Source organism: Protomyctophum parallelum (genome assembly GCF_964188405.1).
Source record: "Protomyctophum parallelum genome assembly, chromosome: 6".
Classification (NCBI taxonomy): Eukaryota; Metazoa; Chordata; class Actinopteri; order Myctophiformes; family Myctophidae; genus Protomyctophum; species Protomyctophum parallelum.
Genome location: NC_139701.1, coordinates 30,801,054 through 30,824,618, shown reverse-complemented (window position 1 = coordinate 30,824,618; position 23,565 = coordinate 30,801,054). Strand labels below are relative to the sequence as shown.

Sequence of the window (23,565 nt, the reverse complement as noted above, 5' to 3'; positions counted from 1 at the left end):
GATTTTGAGTCAGTTTTCTTTTAATAGTCAATTGAATTAATAGATTTAATAGTCATTTCTATCGCCCTACTTGAAACCTATCAGGCCCTATCAGGCCTGCTCTTCTCATTTAAAGGCACACGCACGTCATCCTCTAAAAGGAGGAGGGGGTGTGTGATGTGGGCGGGGCCTGGGCCGGCTGGGAGGAGACTGGACAGAGACTTTAAAAAGCCTCGTCGCCGTGTATTTTTCCACCACCTTCGACGCACGTACGATCACGCGTATCCCCTTGCCCATCATCCGCGGCTTACAAGCAGTGGGTCAAAACAACGACGTTAACACTGGAGCTGTAAAATTATTAACGGGGTGAGTAGACAAGTTAGTGGCGTTAACCTAGGCTTTGTGTGCGTGCAAGCGTTAGCCCAAATTAAAGTCTCCGACCGTATCAGTTCGTCTGACGCGACATAATTATGTTTTCGAGAGGCTAACATTAGCTGTAGCTTCACACTGGTGTTGCATTCACTTTAGCTGCCTCTAAATATAGCTTTACTGACAAGATCAGATCTCGTGATACAGCATCGTGGGCCTGGATTGCATCACGTTAAATCGCATTAAGTCTCTATTTATACAATATAGTCTGTGTCTCGCTATGTGACCTTTTTTATTTAACCAGGAAAAACGGAGATACAATCTCCTTTTTCAAGGGGGTGCCTGGTCAAAGAAAAGCAGAAAGGATAGACTTGTCAAAGTGCAAACATTAAGCTTCAATCACTTGGCGTTTTAATTTAAATTACGTCATTTTAATTTAATCGATGGTAGTGCCTCCTGCGACGACGTAGATATCAGTCTTTACCTCCAGGAGCGGAGCGCGTTGTTTGTGCACGCAGCCACGCAGTGTTGCTGCTGCGACATGATTGGTACAGTCAAACACTTGGTCTAAAAGGATCATAGGCAGCAGCACCTTGCGGTCTTGTTTCCATTCGCGTCCTATATGAACCCAACGGCTGGGTCACATAGCTGCTTGAGCATTTATTAAATATTATATAGCTACCGGTTAAATTGTACAAATGCATAATGTTTAGAACGCGTTGGTTGGTTTTGTGTGTTTTGAATGTAGCGGGCGATGTCGGTTGCAGGCTGCTATATTATCAAAGCTGCACCGTGTAGTGATTGATTAAAAGACGTTATAAAGAAATAATTTGTTGTGTTGATCGTTGGTACATTATATGCTATTTTATCGATTTTTACATTTGCATCTAATGAAGGCTAAAGTCAGACTCAGTCTAGTGTGTGTGTGTCATTCAAACTGCAGTGTGTTGTCTTGTGTGTGTGTGTGTGTGTGTGTGTGTGTGTGTGTGTTCATTACATTAAAATTGCAGTGTTGTCGCCCGCAGGGCTCCCGTTTAAAGCGCCGCAGCAAGTTGACCAGCCAGCGCAGTGTGATCATTTGCTTCTGTCTCTGGAACGACTGTTCTCAGAGTAGTGCAATTTGACATAATCACAAAACCACTGCAGCCGCCGCAAAACACAAAAAATCCCCAAATCGGAGTAAATATGGTGCAAAATAAAATCACCGAAGTCACCGGATTCCACCGCTCTTTTAAGGTGAGACATTTGACACCAGTACAACAATAACATACAATACAATAATTTTCACACAAACGTGTACATGTTGCAAAACCATTTCCTATGGTTATAATATAATCTAATGAGAACATAAGGAAACCACATTTTCCTTTGTGAAAGGTATGCCTTATGGTTTGGTGTGGTGTTTGCAGGGAATGCTATTGCATGTTTATCAACATGTAACATACATGTTATGATTATACAATGGTCAGATAACCATAACCTTTTGTGGTTGTTTCGGAAAGTGTGTATACCGTTTAGTGTGTTAACCGTTTATATGGTACAGGGAGGCATGTTTTTATTAGTTATGACTAGAGAAGCTATAATGTATTAATGCAATGATGTATTGACCCATATGTCTGTCTAAATGGTATTTCAATTACTATATTCTGCTCCTCTAGGGCCAAAATCCATTTGAATCTGATGACTTCACCAAAAATGGATCCCATCTTCTTGATTCGTCATTTAATTTTGATTCCTCCCCAAGACATGGTGAGTGGTTTTATGTCTGTAGTCTGTGAAACAGTAACTTTCCTATGTTGGACCTGGAAGGGTGAGATAGATTGTAGAACCCTTGTTGCACCCCAGTGGCCTAGTAGGTGATTATTGGAGCCTGTTCTCTGTAAACAAAATGGTCATTGGCCAATGATCGCAACATAAACTGAAATGGCAATTAAGGCCAGGCGGCATTAACATGGAAGACATGTTTAGCATTTTTAATGTACTTCTTCATACATGCACGTTAAAATGCTTTATAATAATGATTTTCAAATGAGTGTGCTGCTCATTAGAAATGTGAATGCATTCACTTACTCCCCCCCCCCCCCCCCCCCCCCCCCCTCTTCTACTTCTTTGCTTTTCTTTGATAGACATACCCTCTAGCCAGCCTATTGACATCCCCGATGCTAAGAAGAGAAACAAGAAGAAGAAACGTTGCCGGGCAACTGATAGTTTCTCTGGACGTTTTGAGGGTAAGCTACGGTTTGTCAGCATGTTGATCTCAGAACAATGTTAAAAAAAAGCAAGGTCAAGATATTAATAAATACATTTCTGTTAAAGACATTATTCTAAGTTATATTTTCCATGAACCTTTCCATCGCAGATGTCTACAGGCTGCAAGAAGAAGTCCTAGGAGAAGGTGCATATGCTAGGGTGTTGACGTGCATCAACCTAATCACCAACAATGAATATGCTGTTAAGGTAAAGATCTTAAAACCCTAATCATTGTGGCCCATTTGAATCTGGACATGATTTGACCTTATGTATTGCCATAACAGTATTTCAGGGCTGTTGCGATTCTTTGACTACTGTAGTCTGAATTTTAGTATCCATGTGAGCAATGAACATGTGACCAACTGGTTATTGAGCCCACGCACAGTTCTGGTCAAATCAGAATGGCTATTATCTACATTTTTATATTGGTGCATTTTCTTCACAAAACGTGCCATGGCAGCATACTTCAGCAAACACCCACTCTCCTCTAAATCATGTTTTTAGTTTGGTAAATGTCTTTATGAAGCTTCCCCATGACAACCAAGGTAGTTTCTTTCTCTCTGCATATCACCAGTTTAGTTTTTACCTCGACTGGTTTTCATACTAGCATTCAATTCAATTCAATTCACTGCCACTGGAAACAGGCTCTGACGCAGGGCACCTCAGAGAGAGATAACAGTCAGGTGTGATGTCACACGTCAACCGGAGCCTCACTATATGAAGCATTAGTGAATGAGGAAGTATGCAGGGGTGTTCAGTGATACAAAACGGGTGCTCATGTGTAACCCGATGACATTATTTGTTTGAATATTCATTGGTCAACCTAATTATGGAGGATCAGACCTGTGTATAATGATTCATAGGATATGGATTACTAAATGAGGGCAAAGATAAAATACTGGATGAATCACTAATCGATTGTAATAATAAATAATTTGTAGCACCTAGTAGTAGGCCTCCCTCCCCTGTAGATGCATAGATGGTCGATTTCTTAATATGATGCCTTCCCACTGCCTAAGTCTGTTTCCCATGCTGATGAGTGGTGTGGATGTTACATTTCAAATGAATGTGTGTGGATACTGCTTAGCCTTGGGCTGTGAATTCATTGTAGTAGTACTGGACATGTAATGCAATGGGGTTCTTGTACCATTTCATGTTTTTCAATGTCCATGGAAGAATAACTTTGAGAGGGTTCAGGAAGGTAATGTTAATTATGTGCGTCACCAACTGTGTCCTCGAGGATTTGGTTTTGGTACCAGTGCTTGTTTAACTACTAACTAACCTCGCTGGTGTGGTGTGTGTGTGTTACGGTCCTGGGACAGGAAGTCAATGTTTTCCCATTTCAGTGCACCAAAGCAGATGTCTGTAGGGCCCCCTGTTATGATGTTGCTGTTCTAGTTTTTGAATGCCACTGTTCACACAGACATCCCCTCACTGTTTTCTCTCTCCATTAGCCTATAAGAGCTCTTGGAACACAATACCCACCCTTTTGCTTTGTTCCTATTGGCTGTGGATGCTTCTAGTGGCGGGAACATTGTGTACTTGTGGCCATGCCAAAACAAAACCCACATATGGAGAGAGGAGGGGTGCAGGACTGTGTCCTGGGGTGTTTACACAGTTTTGTTCTCCTTGTGCAGTAGGGCTTTATTTCTTCTCAAATGGGGCGTGTACTGACAAATGGTTTCTGCACTGTGCTGCTGCATGTTTTTGTAACTTTTCTGTTGGTCCTGTTTTGAGTGTGTGTGTGTGTATATATATATTTCCCCCTTTGAACGTAGATGCATTTATATTTTGCCAACCAATTTGATTATTTCCAAAGGCCCCAAGAGGTTTACTCTTCGGCATTCAAAGCCTATTGCAGACTGCAATTTGCAGTTCACTCCAGTTCAAGGGCTATTTTCGATAGTTCAACGCAGTGTCACCTTGAGTGAAAGAGCATATATTTTTGAATAAATACTGCAATGGAATTTGCGCACAGGCTCCCACAAGTGAACATGGTGCATTAGTCATGTTGTTTACCCAGGGATGTTTCTCTTGGGACCTAGCAGTATGGGGGGGGGGGGGGGGGGGGGGCTGGTGCAGTTCTAGTAGAGGAGGTCAGTTGGGGTTAGGGGTGTGTTTAGACTACTCCTGCCAGATGTCCTTCTCCTCCACCTAGTCAAGGGGGTGGTGGTGTTTCAATCACAACAAAGGCCATAGAGCTTGTGAGCCATGCCTGCCTGCCTGTCCCGTCTGTCTTGGGATTCAGCCCTCTACCCCTCCTCCTCAAGGTTTCTTTCACAAGCTTAGATAGATTTACAGAGCCACAGCGTGACTCAGTTGGGCCTCTTCCACAGCCAGACTGCTGTGAATCTGATTTATCCCCCCCTCTGGTGGTGTACGTGACTGTTTCCGCACAACAGTAAACCCTCACCCGACCGTCTTTCTTCCCTGGGGCACTGATGCTATGTTTGTATTGTCCAACTCATAAACCCCCTAGCTATTACTGTCGTATCTGCTTATGACAATTTATCTGTTTTGCTCCTGTCTTTTTTTTTTTGTTATTTACATTTTTACATGTTATAGTCTGTGTAATTAGTTTGTTGTGATTGGGAGAAAGTGGGCTGATGTGGGTTGTCTGTATGCTGACTCAGATGTGGTCCAGTGTGTTGTTGGCTTTAGGCTGCACACTAGCCTCTTGTCTGTACATTAATCCTAGACACACACACTGCACTCTGGCCCCACTGGGTTTCAATGGCAACTATAATCCTGCTAGCAGGAAGAGAACCATGCACACCCCATGAGCAGACAATAGCTGTGGCTGGAAAATTCAGGCCCTTTGCTTTGGTGTCAGCAGTCTCTCTTTCTGTCTCTCTTGGCAGTGTGATACACGGCCTGCATGGGGCCCCAACCATGTTGTTTCCAGGATCTGCTAGCTATATTTGGAGCGTTTTGTTTATCAAAACTATTTTGTCTCGACTCTTGGTGTCACTAAGGATCACCATGGCTACTTAAAAGCACTTAAGATTGGAATATAGGTTACACACACACAAATGCTATATTTAGAGGTTTGGTACCTATACACATTCATTTTGGCAGGATGTCAGTAGAAGTAGGTTAACCATCCTTGCTGCATTGTCGGGTGAACTGGGTAAAGGTTGAACTGGAAGCAACCCAGGAAATTCAGGGGTACCTTATACTAGTACACATGATTAGTGCTATACCATCTGTGACCTATAGTTGCCATATGTAGTAATACATAATCAGTGTTTTTCCATCTGTGACCTATATTAAACTGTCTGGAGCCTTCCTCTAACCATTGCGTTCCGTTTCAGATCATTGAGAAGAGGCCAGGTCACAGCCGTAGCCGTGTCTTCCGTGAGGTTGAAATGCTCTACCAGTGCCAGGGACACAGGTAACCCTACAGCATAACCCAGCAGTCATTTCACTACCACAATGACGTGCGACACTGCCACAGATTATAAGCCATTGAGACCTGAGGCCGAGTCTACATATGCCTTCTAAATCAGTAGTTTCAAGATTTTAGAAAATGTCATTTTGAATAGCCAACGAAAAAATCTAAAGTGGCACTGATGCTTTCCCGGTTTACTGGGTTAAACTCAAAATATGGTGCTCATGCCCCGTTATTCCATTACACTTCCATGTGACTATCATGGTGCGATACCCTTACCACGTGATCCCTAGTGCCCTATTCTGGACATGTCAACTTTTGACAAACTTAGATGAACCTTCAACAAAAATGAAAATGGCGGATTTACAAAGATCACAATGAAATGCTGTGAGCTTGTAGGAGTATACACTCCTGGGGGAGGGTGGTGTCAATGAAGTACAAGACTATATAAAATCTATATTGTAGTGTTTATGTTAAACCATTTAGCTCAACTCATTTAAGTAAAGTGTAACTGGCCAGACTTTTATTTCATGCCACTACCATAGGCTGATCCCTTTCTGTGTTTTCCCTCAAAAGGAATATCCTGGAGTTGGTTGAGTTTTTTGAAGAGGAAGACAAATTCTACCTGGTGTTTGAAAAGCTGAGAGGAGGTTGGTACATCCAGCAGAAGGTTTAAAAATCATTTTTATTTGTTAAACAATATGGTAAATCCCCTCTTACTGTCAAGTCTGTGTGGGGTAAATTTAACCATTCCACCAGTATGTTGTGGCTAGATGCTGTCAAAGCAGAGTAATGAAGGGGTTCACTTGTTCACCTTTTTTTTTCCTTTTTTATTTTTAGGGTCTGTCCTCGCTCAGATTCACAGAAGGCGACACTTCTGTGAGCAGGAAGCCAGCGTTGTGGTGCAGGACATCGCCAGCGCTCTAGATTTCCTGCATAACAAAGGTAAGTCAACTCTAAAGGGTCCACAGATTTATTGCTTTGTAGGAATGGGAATTATTTGGCTATATTGGAGAAGTCTCCCCTAAAGCTTTACTTAATCGTACGACGGTGCCTTGTGTAAATGAGAGACGAGTTAAAAGTCTACAATGCGTTGTTGATGCAACACGTTGTGAGCTTGTAGATTAGTTATATTTGCCATGCGACACCGGCATACAATGAAGAATAAATCGGCTGCCTCGCACCGCTCCACTCTGCCTTCCTGTTAACAGACTTCACACAGACCACAGTGACATGGAAGCCTTGGTGTCGCTAGGCTTTTAACTTGCTCTGTATTAGAAAGCACCAACATATAGCATACAAGTGTACACTGGGTATTCTGCACATTTAAAACTTTACAGTTTATTTAAGGACTTAAGACCTTTTTAAATGTCAAATTGTAAAATTTTACACAAAGGGGCAAATATTGTGTCAATATGTGTTTTTCAGTCGGGTGGTGGTTAATTAGGTGTATTTATTTCAGGAATGGCACATAGAGACCTGAAACCTGAAAACATCCTGTGTGAGAATTCAGACAAGGTGAGTTTACTACAGGCATGCTCAGTTAGAAGTGCACTTATTAGGGTGGCAATGTCTGTCTCTGCAGTGATAAATTACACACAAACATTTGTGTATTTTGTTCACTCTCATAATTGACATTTTGTATTGATTTCTTCTTTTTGTCAGATCTCCCCTGTCAAGATCTGTGACTTTGACCTAGGCAGTGGGATCAAGCTGAACAGTGACAGCTCACCCATCTCCACTCCTGAGCTGCTAACTCCTGTAAGTCTGCCAGCCCAGTCGTCTGTTCACCCTATTTGTGACTTGTCGGCACGTATAAATAGCAGAAGGGAAATGCATGCTATTGGGAGGGGTACTGTAAACATATAAGGAGCAAGGCAAAGGTTAATCTCAGTCACATTGCCTGCAACTATAGTTTGTCACCCTGAGGTGTATAAGCAGGGTGTTTCCTTTTTTTCTGTTGCTTGTCTTAAACAATGCCTTATCAATGCTGGATGCCTATTGGTCAATACTTGATGGTGCTAGCTACAGGAAAGCCCCCTGATTGGGAGAGGAAGTGTTCTGGTCCTTGAGGTTGAGGACAATGAGGTCACTGTCGGGTGTTGACTCTGAGCCTGTGTACGTTTGCTAACTCACTGTCTCTTCCCTGGCAGCTCTCATGCTCTTATCATAGCTGAGATATCGGCTACACTCAGGTAGATACGCACCTTGGTCTAACGTCCACATCCTGCTGCTTATCAGTCCCAAACAGTGAGGCACATGAGTTGGGTTATGCGTGTTTATCATCACAAGGTAGAGCACTTAACTTGGAGGTTAGCTTTGAAAGTCAGAATGGCAACTTGGAATAGTTTTAGGAGGGTACATTTCAAAGGAAAGGTTTTCCACTGTTTGAGTCAACAGATGAGTCTGCATTGGTTGTCAAGCCGGGTGTATCGATGGACTAGAACAGGTGACAAAGATAGCTGTAGGGAGTGAAGGAATTGTGGGATGGATGGTAGGGGGTTTCTGCCTTGGTAACCTGAGCTTTCTTTAGCCAGACGGACGGCCCATCCCTGTACTATTTGTGTGGGGGGGAATAGTTATGGTGACACTAGGGTCTCTCGCATGTTTAGTCTATGCTGACTAGAGGGTGGAGCTGCTTCATTTCTAGGTTGCCCATTTGTCCCGTTTGTCCTCAAGACTTTACAAGAGTGAGTGGCATGCCTGCTCTTTTTGAACAGTTGCTTCATTCTGCCTGTTTTTTTTTGCTGTGCTTCTCAGAGGTGTCTTTGTTCTTTCTGCAGATAATTTAATGAGCCAAGTAGCTAACCTTTTATCTTCAGCTTTTTTAAAACAAAGTAAAGGACAGGACCTGGTGTTCTATCCTTGAAATGTTGCAAGACAACTAGAGGGAACGCACTGTTTTACAGGGCTTTATCCAGTCATGAGGAAGTGGAGGAAATCAAAACATAACAACCCCCCTCTCTCTGGTATAAACCCACAATGAGAAAAACAACATGCCATAAACCACCAACCCCGTCTCTGCCTATAGTTGTCTCCACCCACTGGCCCTCACCACACTTGTGCAAGTCTGCATTTTCTTTGTATTCTGTTCTCCATACAAAAGGCCATGCCTACAGCCTGTTCTCGAAATTTAGTCTTGCCCCCCAGACCTAGCAACTGTGCTTTGATTGGCCAGAGCGGCGGGAGGGGAAGGGAGGGGGAGGGGTGTACAGCCAAGTCTGCTCATGCGCACTCTCCCTTGTTTTCTTTGCCTTGATCACACACAGGGGCAATCTTATCTTTTCATCTTGCTGTAGCACTCGCTCGCTCCCCCTATGCCTGCATTCCTACTGTGGTTATTGCTCAATAGAATATGGCATTGCATCCATTTATTCCAAGGGCTGAACTCAACTAGTCCTCACATACTGTGTTTGTAGCCTGTGTATTTGGTATGTGCTGGGCTTAAAGACAGGGAGGGCAGTCGCAGAGGGGAGGAGTCGTTTCTAGGAAAATGCTAATTCCAGCCTCTTCTAAGAATTCAGTGTGCCTGCGAGTGACGGCCTGTCTGCTGAACATTAAATTAAATCTGACTGTACATGTGTGCATAACATGCACCAATGAACTGCATGTATGTCGTTGTACGAGGCTGTGTACTGGCTGCATGCAAATACAGTACACACAGAACTTGTGATGCTCCTAAGGGGAAGTGAAGAGCTGCAGCAGTTGTGTTGGGTTTGTTTGGCCCAGATTCAGATGCAGCTGCAGGGCTGATGACAGAGCTGTATCTGTTCCTGTAAGCCTCTTCGCCATAAGCCTTTAGTTTACCAACAGCAAAGGTGTGTTTGTTATCTGTGGGTGTCAGCTGACTGTGTGGTCTGACCAGTCACCTGGTTTGAGGAAAGCCCCAGACGGCGTTGCCAACAAATCCTCTGGTGGCGTCTGCTGATTATCTGCCATCTGTACATTGCAGAGGGATTGGAGGTGAGACTGATGCAAGCCTGCACAGGAGTGGCACCAGTACCTGAGTGGAATGATTTGAAGTCCTGCATTATAAAGACTAGACCTTACCCGTTCTGAATATATATATATATATATATATATATGAACACCTAATGATGTACAGTGTTGGTGATGCGATGTAATAGGGGTGTTCGATATGGTGATAAATATCGTCGGGATGATGGTGATACAATGTCTCCACGATACTTGCTTTTTAGAGTTATCGTTTCCATCACGATAAATTCGCTGCATCAGATGCATGTTCTATAATGTGTAATTTATACTTTTGCAGTACGACCGTATTGTTCACCAAAAATAACAAATCTACAAGCTAAGAACGCTTCCCTACTGCACCGCAATGCAAGACATTGTTTGCTTATAGATCGGTTATGTTCTGAGGAGCACTCCCAAAGTCCCCGCCCCTTTCTTCTGGGCAGAGAGGGAGTTTGTCTACACTCACTGCGCTACGCACAGAATAATATGTAAAAGACAAAAGAAATGGACGGGCAATTATACTCAGATCTCAAGCGAGTGTAGGTTGAGGAAGGGCTATTTCCCAAAAATAACTGTACGTCAGTGTTATGGAACTATTTCGGATTCTCGGTAAAGGAACATTATTTTCAAACTGCTATAGTTTTGCAGACAGCCACTTCATAGTTTGCAAAAACACACACTGTGTGTTACATCGTCCATCAGTGTTCTCCCTTGCTCTATAATGTAGCTTACATTAATCTGCAACGCCAAAATTCAAGAAACTTTCATAATGACAATTTAAAGTGAATCCTACTTGATGCAGCGTGCATCCATTGATGATGGCCTACTCCTTGTAAATTGAGTTTGAAACGTTGCCACGTTCAAAAGCTCAGCAAAACGTTATAGTATTCCATGAGCTCAAAGGCTGTTCAGGTAGATGACATGCCCCTAAAAATATATAATACAAAATAAACTATTTTTGGCATCTGACACTTAAGGTGACTTGATTGACATCAAAAAAGGCCTGTCAGCTTAAACCCTCAATGCAATACGTGCACACAAAGTCACAAACATCAGTAACATTAAGGTTATTTAAAAAAGAAAAACTCTACCAATTCAATTTCCCCCCTCCATTTCCCATTCCAGGTGCGTTTGTCTCATATGTAACACCAGCGCCGCCATTTCAAAGCCCCCCAGGTACATTTTTAAACTATTTTGGTGGGTAGATCTTGTTGAGCTTGTCAGATTGAAAGTAGCTCTCAAATCGGTGGCTTTGATACAGCAGTAGCCAACATTCATCATCAGATTGCCTTGTTAACAACATTAAAAGAAAATTGCCCATGTGGTGTTTTTGTTTGGGCTGGGGGAGCTGAATTTGACCTGGATCCTGGGGGTTGGGATGTGTGTTGTGGGGGCAGTGGTTGTGACGATGGTGGTGGGGGTTGGGTCTGTCTGAGGCTGAGCCCGACAGAAGACGCTTTGTCTGAGCTGAGATTCCTGCACAGCAAAATTTCATTACATAAGGGTGCAGCAGGGTGGAGGAGGAGCCAGGAGACAGCTGGGACATGGTACTAGGGAACAATGGAGGCCTGCTCTATGTAAACACATTCCACCATGAGGATGATGGGTTTGGATTAGGACTAAACGTTACTAAAGCATTTCAGCTTTAGAGCACTGAGGACTGCTTCAATGAGAATAACAAAATCAAGATGCTTATTTAGAGAAATTTAGATTGGCTATTTATCCACAACACCGCCGTATGAAGAACTTCAATTCATGAAGTATAAGTTGAAATTGATTTAAGTGTTTCTGGCTACTTTAAAGCTGTGCAAAGGAGGAAGTACTGTCTGGAATGTCTTTGTTCATGTCTTGCTGAACTAGAGACCCACTACATTTAATACCCCTCCCCTTCCTCTGTTCCTTGGGTATTAAAATGGCATTTGGTGTTTTGGAACTAGAAAGTTGCGTAACGAGCAGGGGCTCAGCCCTGTTTGTGGTTCTGCTGGACAGCCAATCCTCTTTCTTAACCCCCCCCCCCCTGCTCAGTCAGTGTTTGGCCTAGTTTCTGTCTGAGCTACATAACATGGTACCACTGGAGAGAGGCTGCCCTTGCTCTCGGCTCATTCTGCTTGCCTGGCCTGCTCAGCAGAGTGCTGAAAATGGACAATGACTCACTCACACTGCTGCCTGCCTACCCACACCAACCTGCCTAGCCCTTCCCCTGCCTTGGATGGATGACTGCACATTATGGTCCTGCTAATGCCTCCTTATATTTTCCACAAAAGAGAGCGGAAAGCATTGGAGTAATTTCAAATGGATCGACCACAGTGGATAAGCTATCCCTCCCCCTCTTGGCCCCCTTAGCTTTTTGCCCCTGCTGACTCCTAGTGCTCCACCATGTGACTCTCATACAGGCAGCCCCCCACACAAGGCCCCAGCCTCTATAAAGAAGCACATGAGATATCAGCTGAACTAAGGAATGTACACCTTTGTTCTCTTCCCTGCTGCTGACAGTGCCAGCTTGTGTGCACTTTCTCTGCACATTTTCTTTTCTCTGCTTTTATTGTACTAAGTAACGGTCTCTACCACCGTGTTGTTTACACAAAACACCAACCGGGGCCAGATGCCAACTGTGACTCACACTTTATTTCCCTCGGGGCTAACAAAACAAAAACTCTGTCTCATCCCCCATCCCTTTTCTTTTTTACAGTGTGGCTCTGCAGAGTACATGGCACCTGAGGTGGTGGAGGCCTTCAGTGAGGAGGCCACCATTTATGACAAGCGCTGTGACCTGTGGAGCCTGGGAGTCATCCTCTACATCATGCTGAGTGGCTACCCGCCCTTTGTAGGCCGCTGTGGAGGCGACTGTGGCTGGGAAGTGGGAGAGCCCTGCCACACATGCCAGGTGAGAATGTTAACCAGATGAGCTCTGGTGTCGCTGTTCTGAGGCAAACATTCTGCAAAAATGTCACATTGAGCTTGTAGAATAGCTATTTCCACTTAAGATATTTGATGTAGGAGGGGAAATGGGAGTGGGCTTATAGACCCCTGGGAGACTCCAGTCGATTAAGCCATCTCTCTCTCATTTTCTTCTATCCCGTTACTACTACTTTTGTTGCTGGAGTGCACCTGAGACAACATAACCTAGCCCCCCGCCCCTGCACACTTGCATTATATAGTCCAGGGTACACGTGACGTGCTCCACACACAAGTGTAACTTGAACCCTTTGCCTCCTCAGGTCACAGTGTGTATATGATAAAAATGCTATCCCTGCCCTCCCCTCTCTTTTCAGAACACTTTGTTTGAGAGTATCCAGGAAGGAAAGTATGAGTTTCCTGCGAAAGACTGGGCTCACATCTCCTTAAGTGCCAAAGACCTTATATCCAAACTTCTGGTACGGGATGCCAAAAAACGTCTGAGTGCCAGCCAGGTGCTGCAGCACCCGTGGGTGCAGGGGGTAGGTCAACACTCATCAGAAACCTCAAACACATGTTCTCTGCATGTTTATGGAAGGATGTTTTTGTGTATTGGGCCACCTGTTGAAACCTGTCTTTTTCTCTTTACACAGGGTGCCTTTAACACTTTTCCAACATCCATTATTCATCAGAGGTGAGACTTTTCTTTGGAACATATACAAGTTAAAGATGAAATTGTATTGCAAGTTAAAGATGAAATTATTTCCTAAAGTAATTTCCTGTTGGCAGTGTGTCACTGTTTTAGTCTATTAATCTATGGTTGTGTCTGCTTGTCAATCAGGACCAGCAATGCCAGGGACCTGACATTCTACACTGGCCAGGCTATGGCTATGAACCGGCAGCTGGCTGAGCAGGATGGAATGGAGGACCAAGAACAGGAGGGTCCGCTGATCATAAATGCCAGCAGTTGCTCCTCCATGCATCTCTCACGTCCTTCTAACTCCAAGCTGGCCGGGCGCAGGCAGAGGAGCGGCCAGCCTAATGGCGGGCCTGTCTCCGCTGCAGAACTCTGCCAGCTTCTGGCCCCCCTAGTCATTGTGGGAGACTGTGCCTGAACCCTCCGAACCCTAACTTCTGATCTCTCATTCTGACTCGGATCATGTGACCCTGTTATCCTCCCTTCCCAAGTTGTAGGGCCCCTTGCTGACTCTAGCTGGCCTTGGTTCCTCAGTCATTCAGGCTTTCTCTGATCTGTAAAGGGAGACTGCTGCCTCTATCCCTTCTGCTAAATGCCTTGTGCCCCTCTGCAGCACTTAAATAAGCACATAAATCCAGGGCCTGCATATATCAAAACAAATATGCATGGCTAGGGGGAGGGTAGGCCAGCTTAGAATCTGGGTTGAAGGGGGAGTAGGCATTATTTTATAGTTATGTTTTCTTGTCCTTCAACTCGATTCAGAAGAAACTAGTACATTTGTATCTTTAAAACCAAGCTCAGACACCAAAGGACAACCTGTTGTGCTGCTTCCACACGTTACAACTGGATCCACTGTGAATTACGTTATCTGGAATGCTCTCTTGCCTGTATGTATACACACGAATGGCCCTTCTGCAGATACATACAAGCTTATGCAATATGCCAAGATAAAGGCCGTTCTGTCTAGAAGGGGTTCAGTGTAGGGGGTTAAAAAGGGGCTGTGTAAGCCAATGCATCTGTGCCTGGTGTGGTCCATTATTGGGGGGGGGGGGGGATGATTTGGGGTCTCTAGAAGCATTCACGTTTATTTTTATTTTTTCTCTATTTCCATTTGAGAGAAATTCCTCACAACTGAGTCTGTTGTGTGAGTGAAGTGTGATAAAGCCACATTCTATCTTCTGTGGCCATGTATGTTAAAGCTCTTAAAGCCACGAGGCTGTCTATAACCAGCCAGTTATAGCTTGACCACTGTTACTGGTCAATGCAGATGTGTTTTTCAATTATGAACCTATGCCCAGCCCAACTACCGGTGGCTCTACTGATGTTTATTTTTATGATGCTTAAGTTGTAATCGAGCAGTTCCTCTGGAATGTCATCAACACATCTGAGGCAGGAAATTAAACCGTTCCTGGATTGTTTTCCCTGGGTTGTGATGCATGGCCACAACCAAAACAACAGGGCCTCTGAGTCAAGCTTGGACTATGACTACTTTATGTTCTTGGCACGGCTACATCATTTGATAACGGGCTCGGGAGCTGAAATTGGTCTGGTGTTACATTCTTTGAGACACAATTCTCTCACTTTCTTTTTCTATATATATATATATATATATATTCTTTTTTAATTATAACCTGTTTTTGTCACCAAGAGTCCAGAATATGCATTAGATGTAAAGGTAAAATAAGCAGGGGGTTGGGAAACCATGGAAAAACAAGTGAGCTAGTGTCACCTGAGTGTAATTTGTAAACGTTAATCAATTCGTTAACTTGGAAAGGTTGGATGTCTTTTTTCCCCCCTTTTTCTCTTTACATGACCTCGGCTCAGAGTTACCGGCAAAAATGGTATGACTTTGGGGGAAATTCCTAGAACAAGATTATTGAAATAAATAGGCAAAGGAGTGTTTGTAGGATATAAAAATGAAGAAATGGATAGGGGTTAGAAAAAGGAAAAGCATTCCAGAAAAATAAAATGCAAAAAAAAGTCTTCCAAGGACATGTAGCTGTATTAATGAGTTGACTTTGTTTGTTTCAACTCCATGTCTATGTGCCACACTGATATTGTTCTGGCTGTTCTAAGCTCTTTTCTATAGTGATTCTAATGCAGGTGTTTATCAGTTCAGGTGGAACACCGGATGTTTTACTTTTTTTTTTCTTTCTTTTTTTAAAGATTGTCTTTGTATATGTTTTTGAGAGTTCAGAGTATGTGGTGTAAGAGGTGAGGTGGTGGCAAAAGTTTCTTTGTTTATCTGGAGCGGTTCGTGCCCAGGGAAGGCTTTTTGTTTAACTTCTCATTTGTGTCAGCAGTGCTCAACCTGAATAAGTTGTGTCTTCCTGTAAATGACAGGTAATAGCATGATGATGCATTCTGATGACACCAGCCATTCACCAAAGAGGGGTTTAAGTCATGTAATTGAACGAGTGAAAAGTTGAGTTATCCATCTCCTAAACAAGAAATGGGTAACTAGTGATCCATGTGATGTTGCCTGCACAACAGCGTGCGGTACTCTGGAAAATGTCTCCCTTGGTGTCAAAGGGCCCATTATGCTGATACTAGGACACTGATTGTAATAGTTCTAAACAACCTTTCTACCGATGCATCGTTGTGGGGTTTTATGTCTTATAGTAAGACTTACTTGAAATTTGTGTATGCAGCTGTTTTTGTTCTCCGTTTGGGAAACTACTTTGCTATCAGTCATATAAACAAAGCATTAAGATGATGATTAAGGCAATCTGTTTTTTTTTTAAATACCTACTCAATTCAGTATTTCTGCCTTTTTCTCCCTTTGAGTACCAGACAAGTTTCTCCCTATATTTTGTTAGGGTTGGGATTCTCGGAAATGCACAAAGACTTGGGCCATACTCTCTAATATCTTGAGGGGTATAAGAGTTTCCTTGGTCACGACCATTTCTACTTTTGTCAAATGCAGTAATTTGGACTGCTTTTTTTATTGGGGAGAGGGATAGAATGATATCCCAAGCCTCAATTCTTTTTATATTGTAAGTCATTTTTGAAGTCAGGAAGTGTTAAAATTCAGTCAATAATTTAAATGGATAGTGTACCAACTACACAATTTGAATGTAGCCCACAGGCAAAGCATTTAAGATCCAGCAGCATCGATCAAACGTTTTATAAATAGTTAATGGACAGGAGATGGGGTTATGATTTCTGTCCACTTTTGTTTTCTGTCCCCCCCCCCCCCCCCAACACTGTTGTAACACTGTCAGAATCCACCCCAAGCCCAACATGTTCATGGGAAGAATATTTGGAATAAATGCAACCTTCAAATATTCCCCCCCCCCCCCCATTTAATATAAGCACTTTACTGTACCATGTGAATGATTGCAGTTCACTCAAAGCAACATTTATGACAGTTGCTCCAGAATTTTGTATTGTTTTTCTAAGAAAATAATGCAATAAATGCTTTGAACCACAAATTGCTTGTTATTTTTGCTTTGTTGACAACCACTACTGTATGAAATGACGTGCTCACTAGTGGTAGAAATTATTATTGACCACAAAAATAAAATTGTAATAACTACAAAAAACCAGTAAAGTAAAAGTACCTCAAAGTTGTAGACTAAGTTGAAGTAGTACTTGGTAGGCTCCACTTTAGGCTAGGCAATTTGTTTATGTACTTTGTTACTTCTAATCTCCAGTTTCATATTTACTATAGCAGCCTTATCTTTTAGCTGAGGTAATCTGATTTAATACTGTAAATCCTTTTTACTTTATCAGCAACACTCCCGATACGTGAGTTGACTTATATGGCTCATTTGTCCTTGACTGTTGGTAAACATGAGTTCAGTTCAGTCATCTTATCCCTATGCACAACGTGTTGGTTTATCACCTTGACACAGAGAGCCTGTGGGGGTTCTCAGAGCAGACGGACCTGTTCTCATGATGCAACCTGCTGCAAGTGCTGCCCTCATGTTTTCCCTGGAGATACAGTCTCAGAGAGTTCTTCTGAACACATCAGGGCATGCTCTCACTCTAAATGCCAACATGTGTCACTTCCCCAGTATTTTTAGTCATTCTTAGTCATTCAGTATTGCTTGTTATTGCACTCCATTGCATCTAGGCTAGAGTTGACCAAGTACAACATGATATCATAGCCATATGCTGCCGCCTAGATATACTCCACTTGCCAGAATATGAACCCAGGCATGTTGAGTACACCAAAGTTTTATGTTACAAATGTTGAGTATGGGTCCGCCCCTGGGCTTCTGTTTAAAATGTAATAAAAAAGATTTTGAGTATGGGTCCCTAGCATGTAGAAACTGCTGGATGCTAACTTGCATATGTTGAGCAATTTTCATAATTGGCATAATATGTGACCATACCATTAACAACCTATAAGGAAAAATATAATCTAAATTTCATCATACTTTAAGTAGCATGTGTCAATGTGACGTGTCAAACTAGGGGTTTTTCATGATGCTGAATCCATTCCAAGCATTATTTTTGGACGAAAAACACTCCTTGGGCTAAAAACGGCCATAGCCGTCATGATGCAAAACATATGCAAGTTAGCATCCGGCAGTTTCTACATGCTGGGGACCCATACTCAACATTTCTAACATACAACTTTCGTGTACTCAACATGTCTGGCAAGTAGAATAGAATAGAATAGAATAGCTCAAAACAGCGGTACATGGGTACAACACAGCTATTTTGGTATTAGGCAAATGTAAAGGCATGGGATTTAATACAATGTTTATTATAATTTACTCACAAAGACACCCGTGTGGTGTGAATTAAATTAAATTAAGTTAATCATACATCTCATTCCTTCCAGCCAATCAGAATTTGCGTCCTCACCTTCGTCTTCAGTGTTTACACAATGTTTGTGTTTACCCAAACAAACACCAAAATCTGGCTATTCATTGTCAATGGCATTCAATTTTGTGTTTGCACAAGCACTCAAAGCTGGCCAATCATTGTCAATGGCTTTCAATATTTGTGTTTACACAAACACACAAAGCTATAGCCATTAATTACCAATGGCATTGTGTTAGGACTGTTTGTGTTTACACAAACTCTCAAAGCTTCATGGACATGGAACATTATATGAAAGTGTTTGTAGGCCTATATGCTACTTCCATTTTATTGTGCTACTTTTGTATATTATACTTTTATAATAAAATAAAATCACACCTGTGTGAAGTGAGTGGTGCAAATCCGTGTGGGGGTCCCCGGAAGTTCCAGACCCACAGGAACTCGCCAGGGTGCCGGCCCGAAAACGTTCAATAAATGACTGTGTGGGCGACTGTGGGGTCCCCGGAACATCCAGACCCCCAGGAACGCACCCAGTGGGCTGGCCCGGTTCCGGCGAGCCGCCCGCGTCCGGAAATGGTTGAGAAATAACAGAGTTAAGGTGGTTGCACACGATGCGTTTTTCTGAAAACCGACGGAAAGGAAAAAAAATCCGAAAACACGCCCACCGTGTGGGGGACCCTCTACTGTACTGTACTGTCACTGTACTGTACAGTAACACCCCAAATCATCATATTGTGTGTGTCAAGTGTGTGTGTGTGTTAGGCTGCGCAACAGTGACACTTCGTTGTGAAAAAAAAGACCCAGCCAGCAGTGTTGGCAAGTAACTTAAGTAATATACTACTTTCAGTAATATTATTACTTTTTTCCAGTAATATGTAACTTAACTAGTTACTTTCACATTTTGAGTAATAATATTACATTTACTTTTTTTCAAAAGTAATATTATTACTATTTTCACGAGCCTTGGTGGAACTGTGGGTTTGAGTGTTTGTTTATAATGGTAGACTGGGTTGAAGTCAAGTTGCTTTGCAGACTGCTGATGCGCTCTAGATCTAGACTCTAGAGAGGATACGGAAACGATGCACACTCGTCGGTACGTATGTGTGAAGTATCGGATGCAGAAGGGCGGACCTTAAACCGGAACAACAACCTAAACTAGTGTGTGTAACTCGTTAGACTGCACTGTTAGAGAGAAGAGATGTAAATAAACTAACAATGGAGGAGGTGGAGGAGACAGAAACACCGGCACAACAAAGCGTTATAACATTCAATACTTGGAACTATTCGCATTATTTTGAGTATGTCCGTGATCAAGACGAGATGAACATTATTGTCCGCTGCAAGTTGTGCATACGGAAGAAGCTATATTCCACGTCGAAATCTACTTCTAATCTATGTGTACAAATGGATCCATCATCATGAGTTAAATAAACACTGCGGAATAGGGGAGGGGGGCCTGCTAATGTTGAAAATGCAAAGTAAGACTTTTGGGGACAAAATATGCAATTACTGGGGGCGAGAGAAAAAAGTAATAAGTAAAGTAATAAGTAACTAGTTACTTTTCTCAGGGAGTAATAAGTAGTGTAACTTTATTACTTTTTTTAAAAGTAATAAGTAATAAGTAGTATATTAGTGTTAAAGTAATATTTTGCCAACACTGCCAGCCAGGGACCCAGTCACCCAGGGACACACACAGGTGTCTATAGGAGTGGTTGCACCACTCAAAAATGACGCAACATCAATGTGCTGGTTAATTTATTCATGTAGCCAGCCTGCCATTAGGGGACATGGGTTACGTCAGCAACAATGCACTAATGTTGTGTTCAGATGGGCAGACGCAACGACGCAGTCTACAATTCATTGTCAATGGAAGCCAACTACATGACGATGCAAAGACGCAATGATGCTGCATGCTCCAAATGATAGTTACTCTCCCATTGTCTTTGAGTCTGCCCGTATGAACGCACCATTACAAGTAGGCCATTTGTCTCCCACTGGTGGAAGGTTTTCTTACTGTCTGGAAACTGCTGGGGGAGAAATGGATTCAGTTGTGTGTGTGTGTGTGTGTGTGTGTGTGTGTGTGTGTGTGTGTGTGTGTGTGTGTGTGTGTGTGTGTGTGTGTGTGTGTGTGTGTGTGTGTGTGTGTGTGTGTGTGTGTGTGTGTGTGTGTGTGTGCGTGTGCGTGTGTGTGTGTGTCGTGTCACACACACACACACACACACACACACACACACACACACACACACACACACACACACACACACGACACGTCACACACAGTTTTTTGCAGCTTCTTAAAGATGTCAACAGACAGCGTTTCTCAAGTAGAGTGTTAAGTCATTCCACAGCGTAGGAGCAACAAATGCGTAAGCTCGATTTTTCCAGGTCTTGTGATGTTAATAATGTTTTAATTTTAGCAATGTTTCTCAGTTGGAAAAAACATGTTTGGACAACATTTTTAATATGTGGTTCGAAACTCATTTGGTGATCAAAGAGTACACCTAGATTCTTTGACACCTTGTAAAATGTGCTGTAATACACATAGACTGCTGTATTTCACAGTGGGTGCTCTCGGGTCCTATAATTAGGATCTCAGTCTTGTCAGGGTTCAACTGTAGGAAGTTTTGGGACATCCAGTCCTTAATAGAATTAAGACAATTCTTTTAAAATAGATAGGTTAGAATGCTGAGAGGATTTAAAAGAAAAATTGGGTGTCATCAGCATAACAATGATATGAAATATGATTAAAACGACTAATTAAAACGCCAAGAGGTAGCATATACAGGGAAAATAAAACAGGGCCAAGAATCGAACCTTGAGGCACACCACAGTTTAAGTGCGCGGAGGCTGACACGTGGTCATTGATGGAAACAGCGACAGTCCTATTTGACAGGTAAGAGGCAAACCACTGTAAAGCAGTCCCCGTATACCTACCCATTCCTCAAGCCTATTAATGAGAATGGAACCATTCCATGGTCTATTGAATTGCAGCCGTCCGTAGGTGCCCTTGTGAAGGCCTCCAACTGTACCTTTCGACACAATAGACTATTGTGTCGAAAGGTACAGTTGGAGGCCTTCACAGAGTCAGTATCTACAACCTCAGCAGTGATCTTAAGGTTGTTCCTCTCTTCACGTTGGCTCCCGTCGATCTCGAGTCCTAGGGTCTGACCCTCCTCACTCAGTGCCATTGTGGGGAGATTGGATAGAGAAGACGATGCCCACCCTCGACAGTATTTCCTCCAAAATAAGAAAATCTTTGCTCCCACACCAATCAAGTTTATCCAGTGTGGCGGCATCTAAACCAACGGACCGCAGTGAACAAATTATGGAACAAAACTGCCTGTAATACAAACACAACATTGCGTGGATTGGTGGTTTTGAGAAGGTGCTGTTGAACAGTGTAACTGTAAACTAAAGCCTCATTTGGTATGAAGGTCAGGTGGTGCTATACTGCTGTGCCAGCCCGATCTCACCTAAACAGTGAAATAGCACGTAGGCTACATACACGCCTAGAAAATCCAAATCCTACATATTACTACTGTTTTGACCACAACGGAGGCGTGGCTTTCACTAGTATTGTATGGAATTGCCAATAATTGTCTCCACCAGGCCGAAGGCATGGGGGGAGAGTATGTTTTGCACTCCGTCCGTCCGTCCGTCCGTGTGTGTGTCCGTCCGTCCATGTGTCCGTGAGCAGCTAATCTCCGGCACCGTTAACCCGGTCCATGCCAAATTTTGCACACACACTCCCTGGATGCCAACGATGAACCTCTGCCCCAAACTTTCCAGAACGGCCTGTTATAGCGCCACCAGGAGGCCGCTTTGTGCAAAACAAGTTTTTGCACAGTACACCTACAGATTTTGTCCAAACATCACGCAAATTGGTACAGTCTCTCTAGAGCCATTCAACGAAACCGGTCTTTCAGATTTCTCAGACTCCATCCTGATTGGTTAAGATTGGCTTCCAAAGTTCACAGGAGTGCTCAGTTTCAAACAAAAAAAAGTGTTTTACCTCTAACTGCATGGATCTGTGGATAACTTTGTATGCCAACTCCCTAGAGGCCAAGGAAAAACCTTTGCCTGGAATTTTCACATCTGCTCTTTATAGCGCCACCAGGAGGCCGACATTATGTAAAACACATTTTATATTATTACTCCTTCAGATTTTATCCAAATTTCACGCAAATCGGTACACATGATCTCCATAGTCATGTGATCAAGACAGGTTTGTTTGATTTCTCATATTCCATCCTGATTGGCTCCTACAGTTTTCAGGAGTAGCCCGATTTGTACAAATCGCCACAACTCCTCAACGCAGCGTCCGATTGCGAAACTGTGCACGCATATTCCCACTAGGCTGAGGAAGAAATCCTGGTGGAGACCTGTGCCCAGAAGGGCACTTTTTCTAGTTATGTGCTATTTCACTGTGTTTGGATGAGATCGGGTTTGACAATATTCTATGTTATTGGCTCTACCAAACTTTGCAACATTCGACACAGCAACTCGGTGTCTTTTGTGGCTCTAGTTCAGTAGAGGCAGCGCCCCTCCGTCAGTCTGGGGAGGATTTCAGTGTATGGATTTTGGGGTTTTCTAGGCGTGTATGTACGGAAATGCCAATCCGTGCTATTTCACTGTGTTTGGGTGAGACCAGAATGGCTGTGCCACTACCAGACTAACTGAATGCCTTTGTGTGTGTGTGTGTGTGTGTGTGCGCTCGCGCGCGTGCGGTGTGTGCATATTACAACTTCAACAACATAATTGGATCAATCAATCAAGTACAAATACCAGTACGTACATCAACTGCTTGCTTGACTTGAGTTGATAAATAGATCGACTGCAAAGCTCGACCTTTGAAGTTTGACTAGTCGGATATCTAGTTGGTAGATATCGTTAATTTATTGTGTATGTTTTATTGCTTTTTATTATCAGAATATCAGTGATTATAATCATGTATAGGTAGGTCTATCATGCAGTATTACTAGTAGGCCTATTATGTAGGCGTTTAACAAATTTTTTTTGTATTTTAAGTGTGAAATATGGTTGAAGTGAAGTGGCTAAACCTTTTAAATTGGCCTAAAAAGCAAACGTCTACTGAGAGACTAGGATACGACCATAGAGTAGTAAAGAAATGTGTGCCCTGGGGTCTGTGTTCCGTATTTGTAATGACGTAGTAGAGAATGCGACACGTGGGAGTGGGACTTCTCGCGACAATTTCCTTTCCGACCATCCAACA

General features: G+C 42.9%; 1 protein-coding gene across 1 annotated transcript; it reads left to right on the top strand.

Moving 5' to 3' along the window:
* Window positions 1–224: 224 nt before the first annotated feature.
* mknk2b (MAPK interacting serine/threonine kinase 2b) lies at window positions 225–16,990 on the top strand. The gene is made up of 14 exons (XM_083766430.1): window positions 225–345; window positions 1,374–1,584; window positions 2,007–2,097; window positions 2,475–2,576; window positions 2,708–2,805; window positions 5,913–5,992; window positions 6,566–6,639; window positions 6,830–6,934; window positions 7,452–7,507; window positions 7,655–7,750; window positions 12,654–12,848; window positions 13,237–13,401; window positions 13,513–13,553; window positions 13,701–16,990. The coding sequence occupies exons 2-14, from the start codon at window positions 1,534–1,536 to the stop codon at window positions 13,972–13,974; spliced, it is 1,428 nt and encodes a 475-aa protein (XP_083622556.1). The 5' UTR covers window positions 225–345; window positions 1,374–1,533; the 3' UTR covers window positions 13,975–16,990.
* Window positions 16,991–23,565: the final 6,575 nt, after the last annotated feature.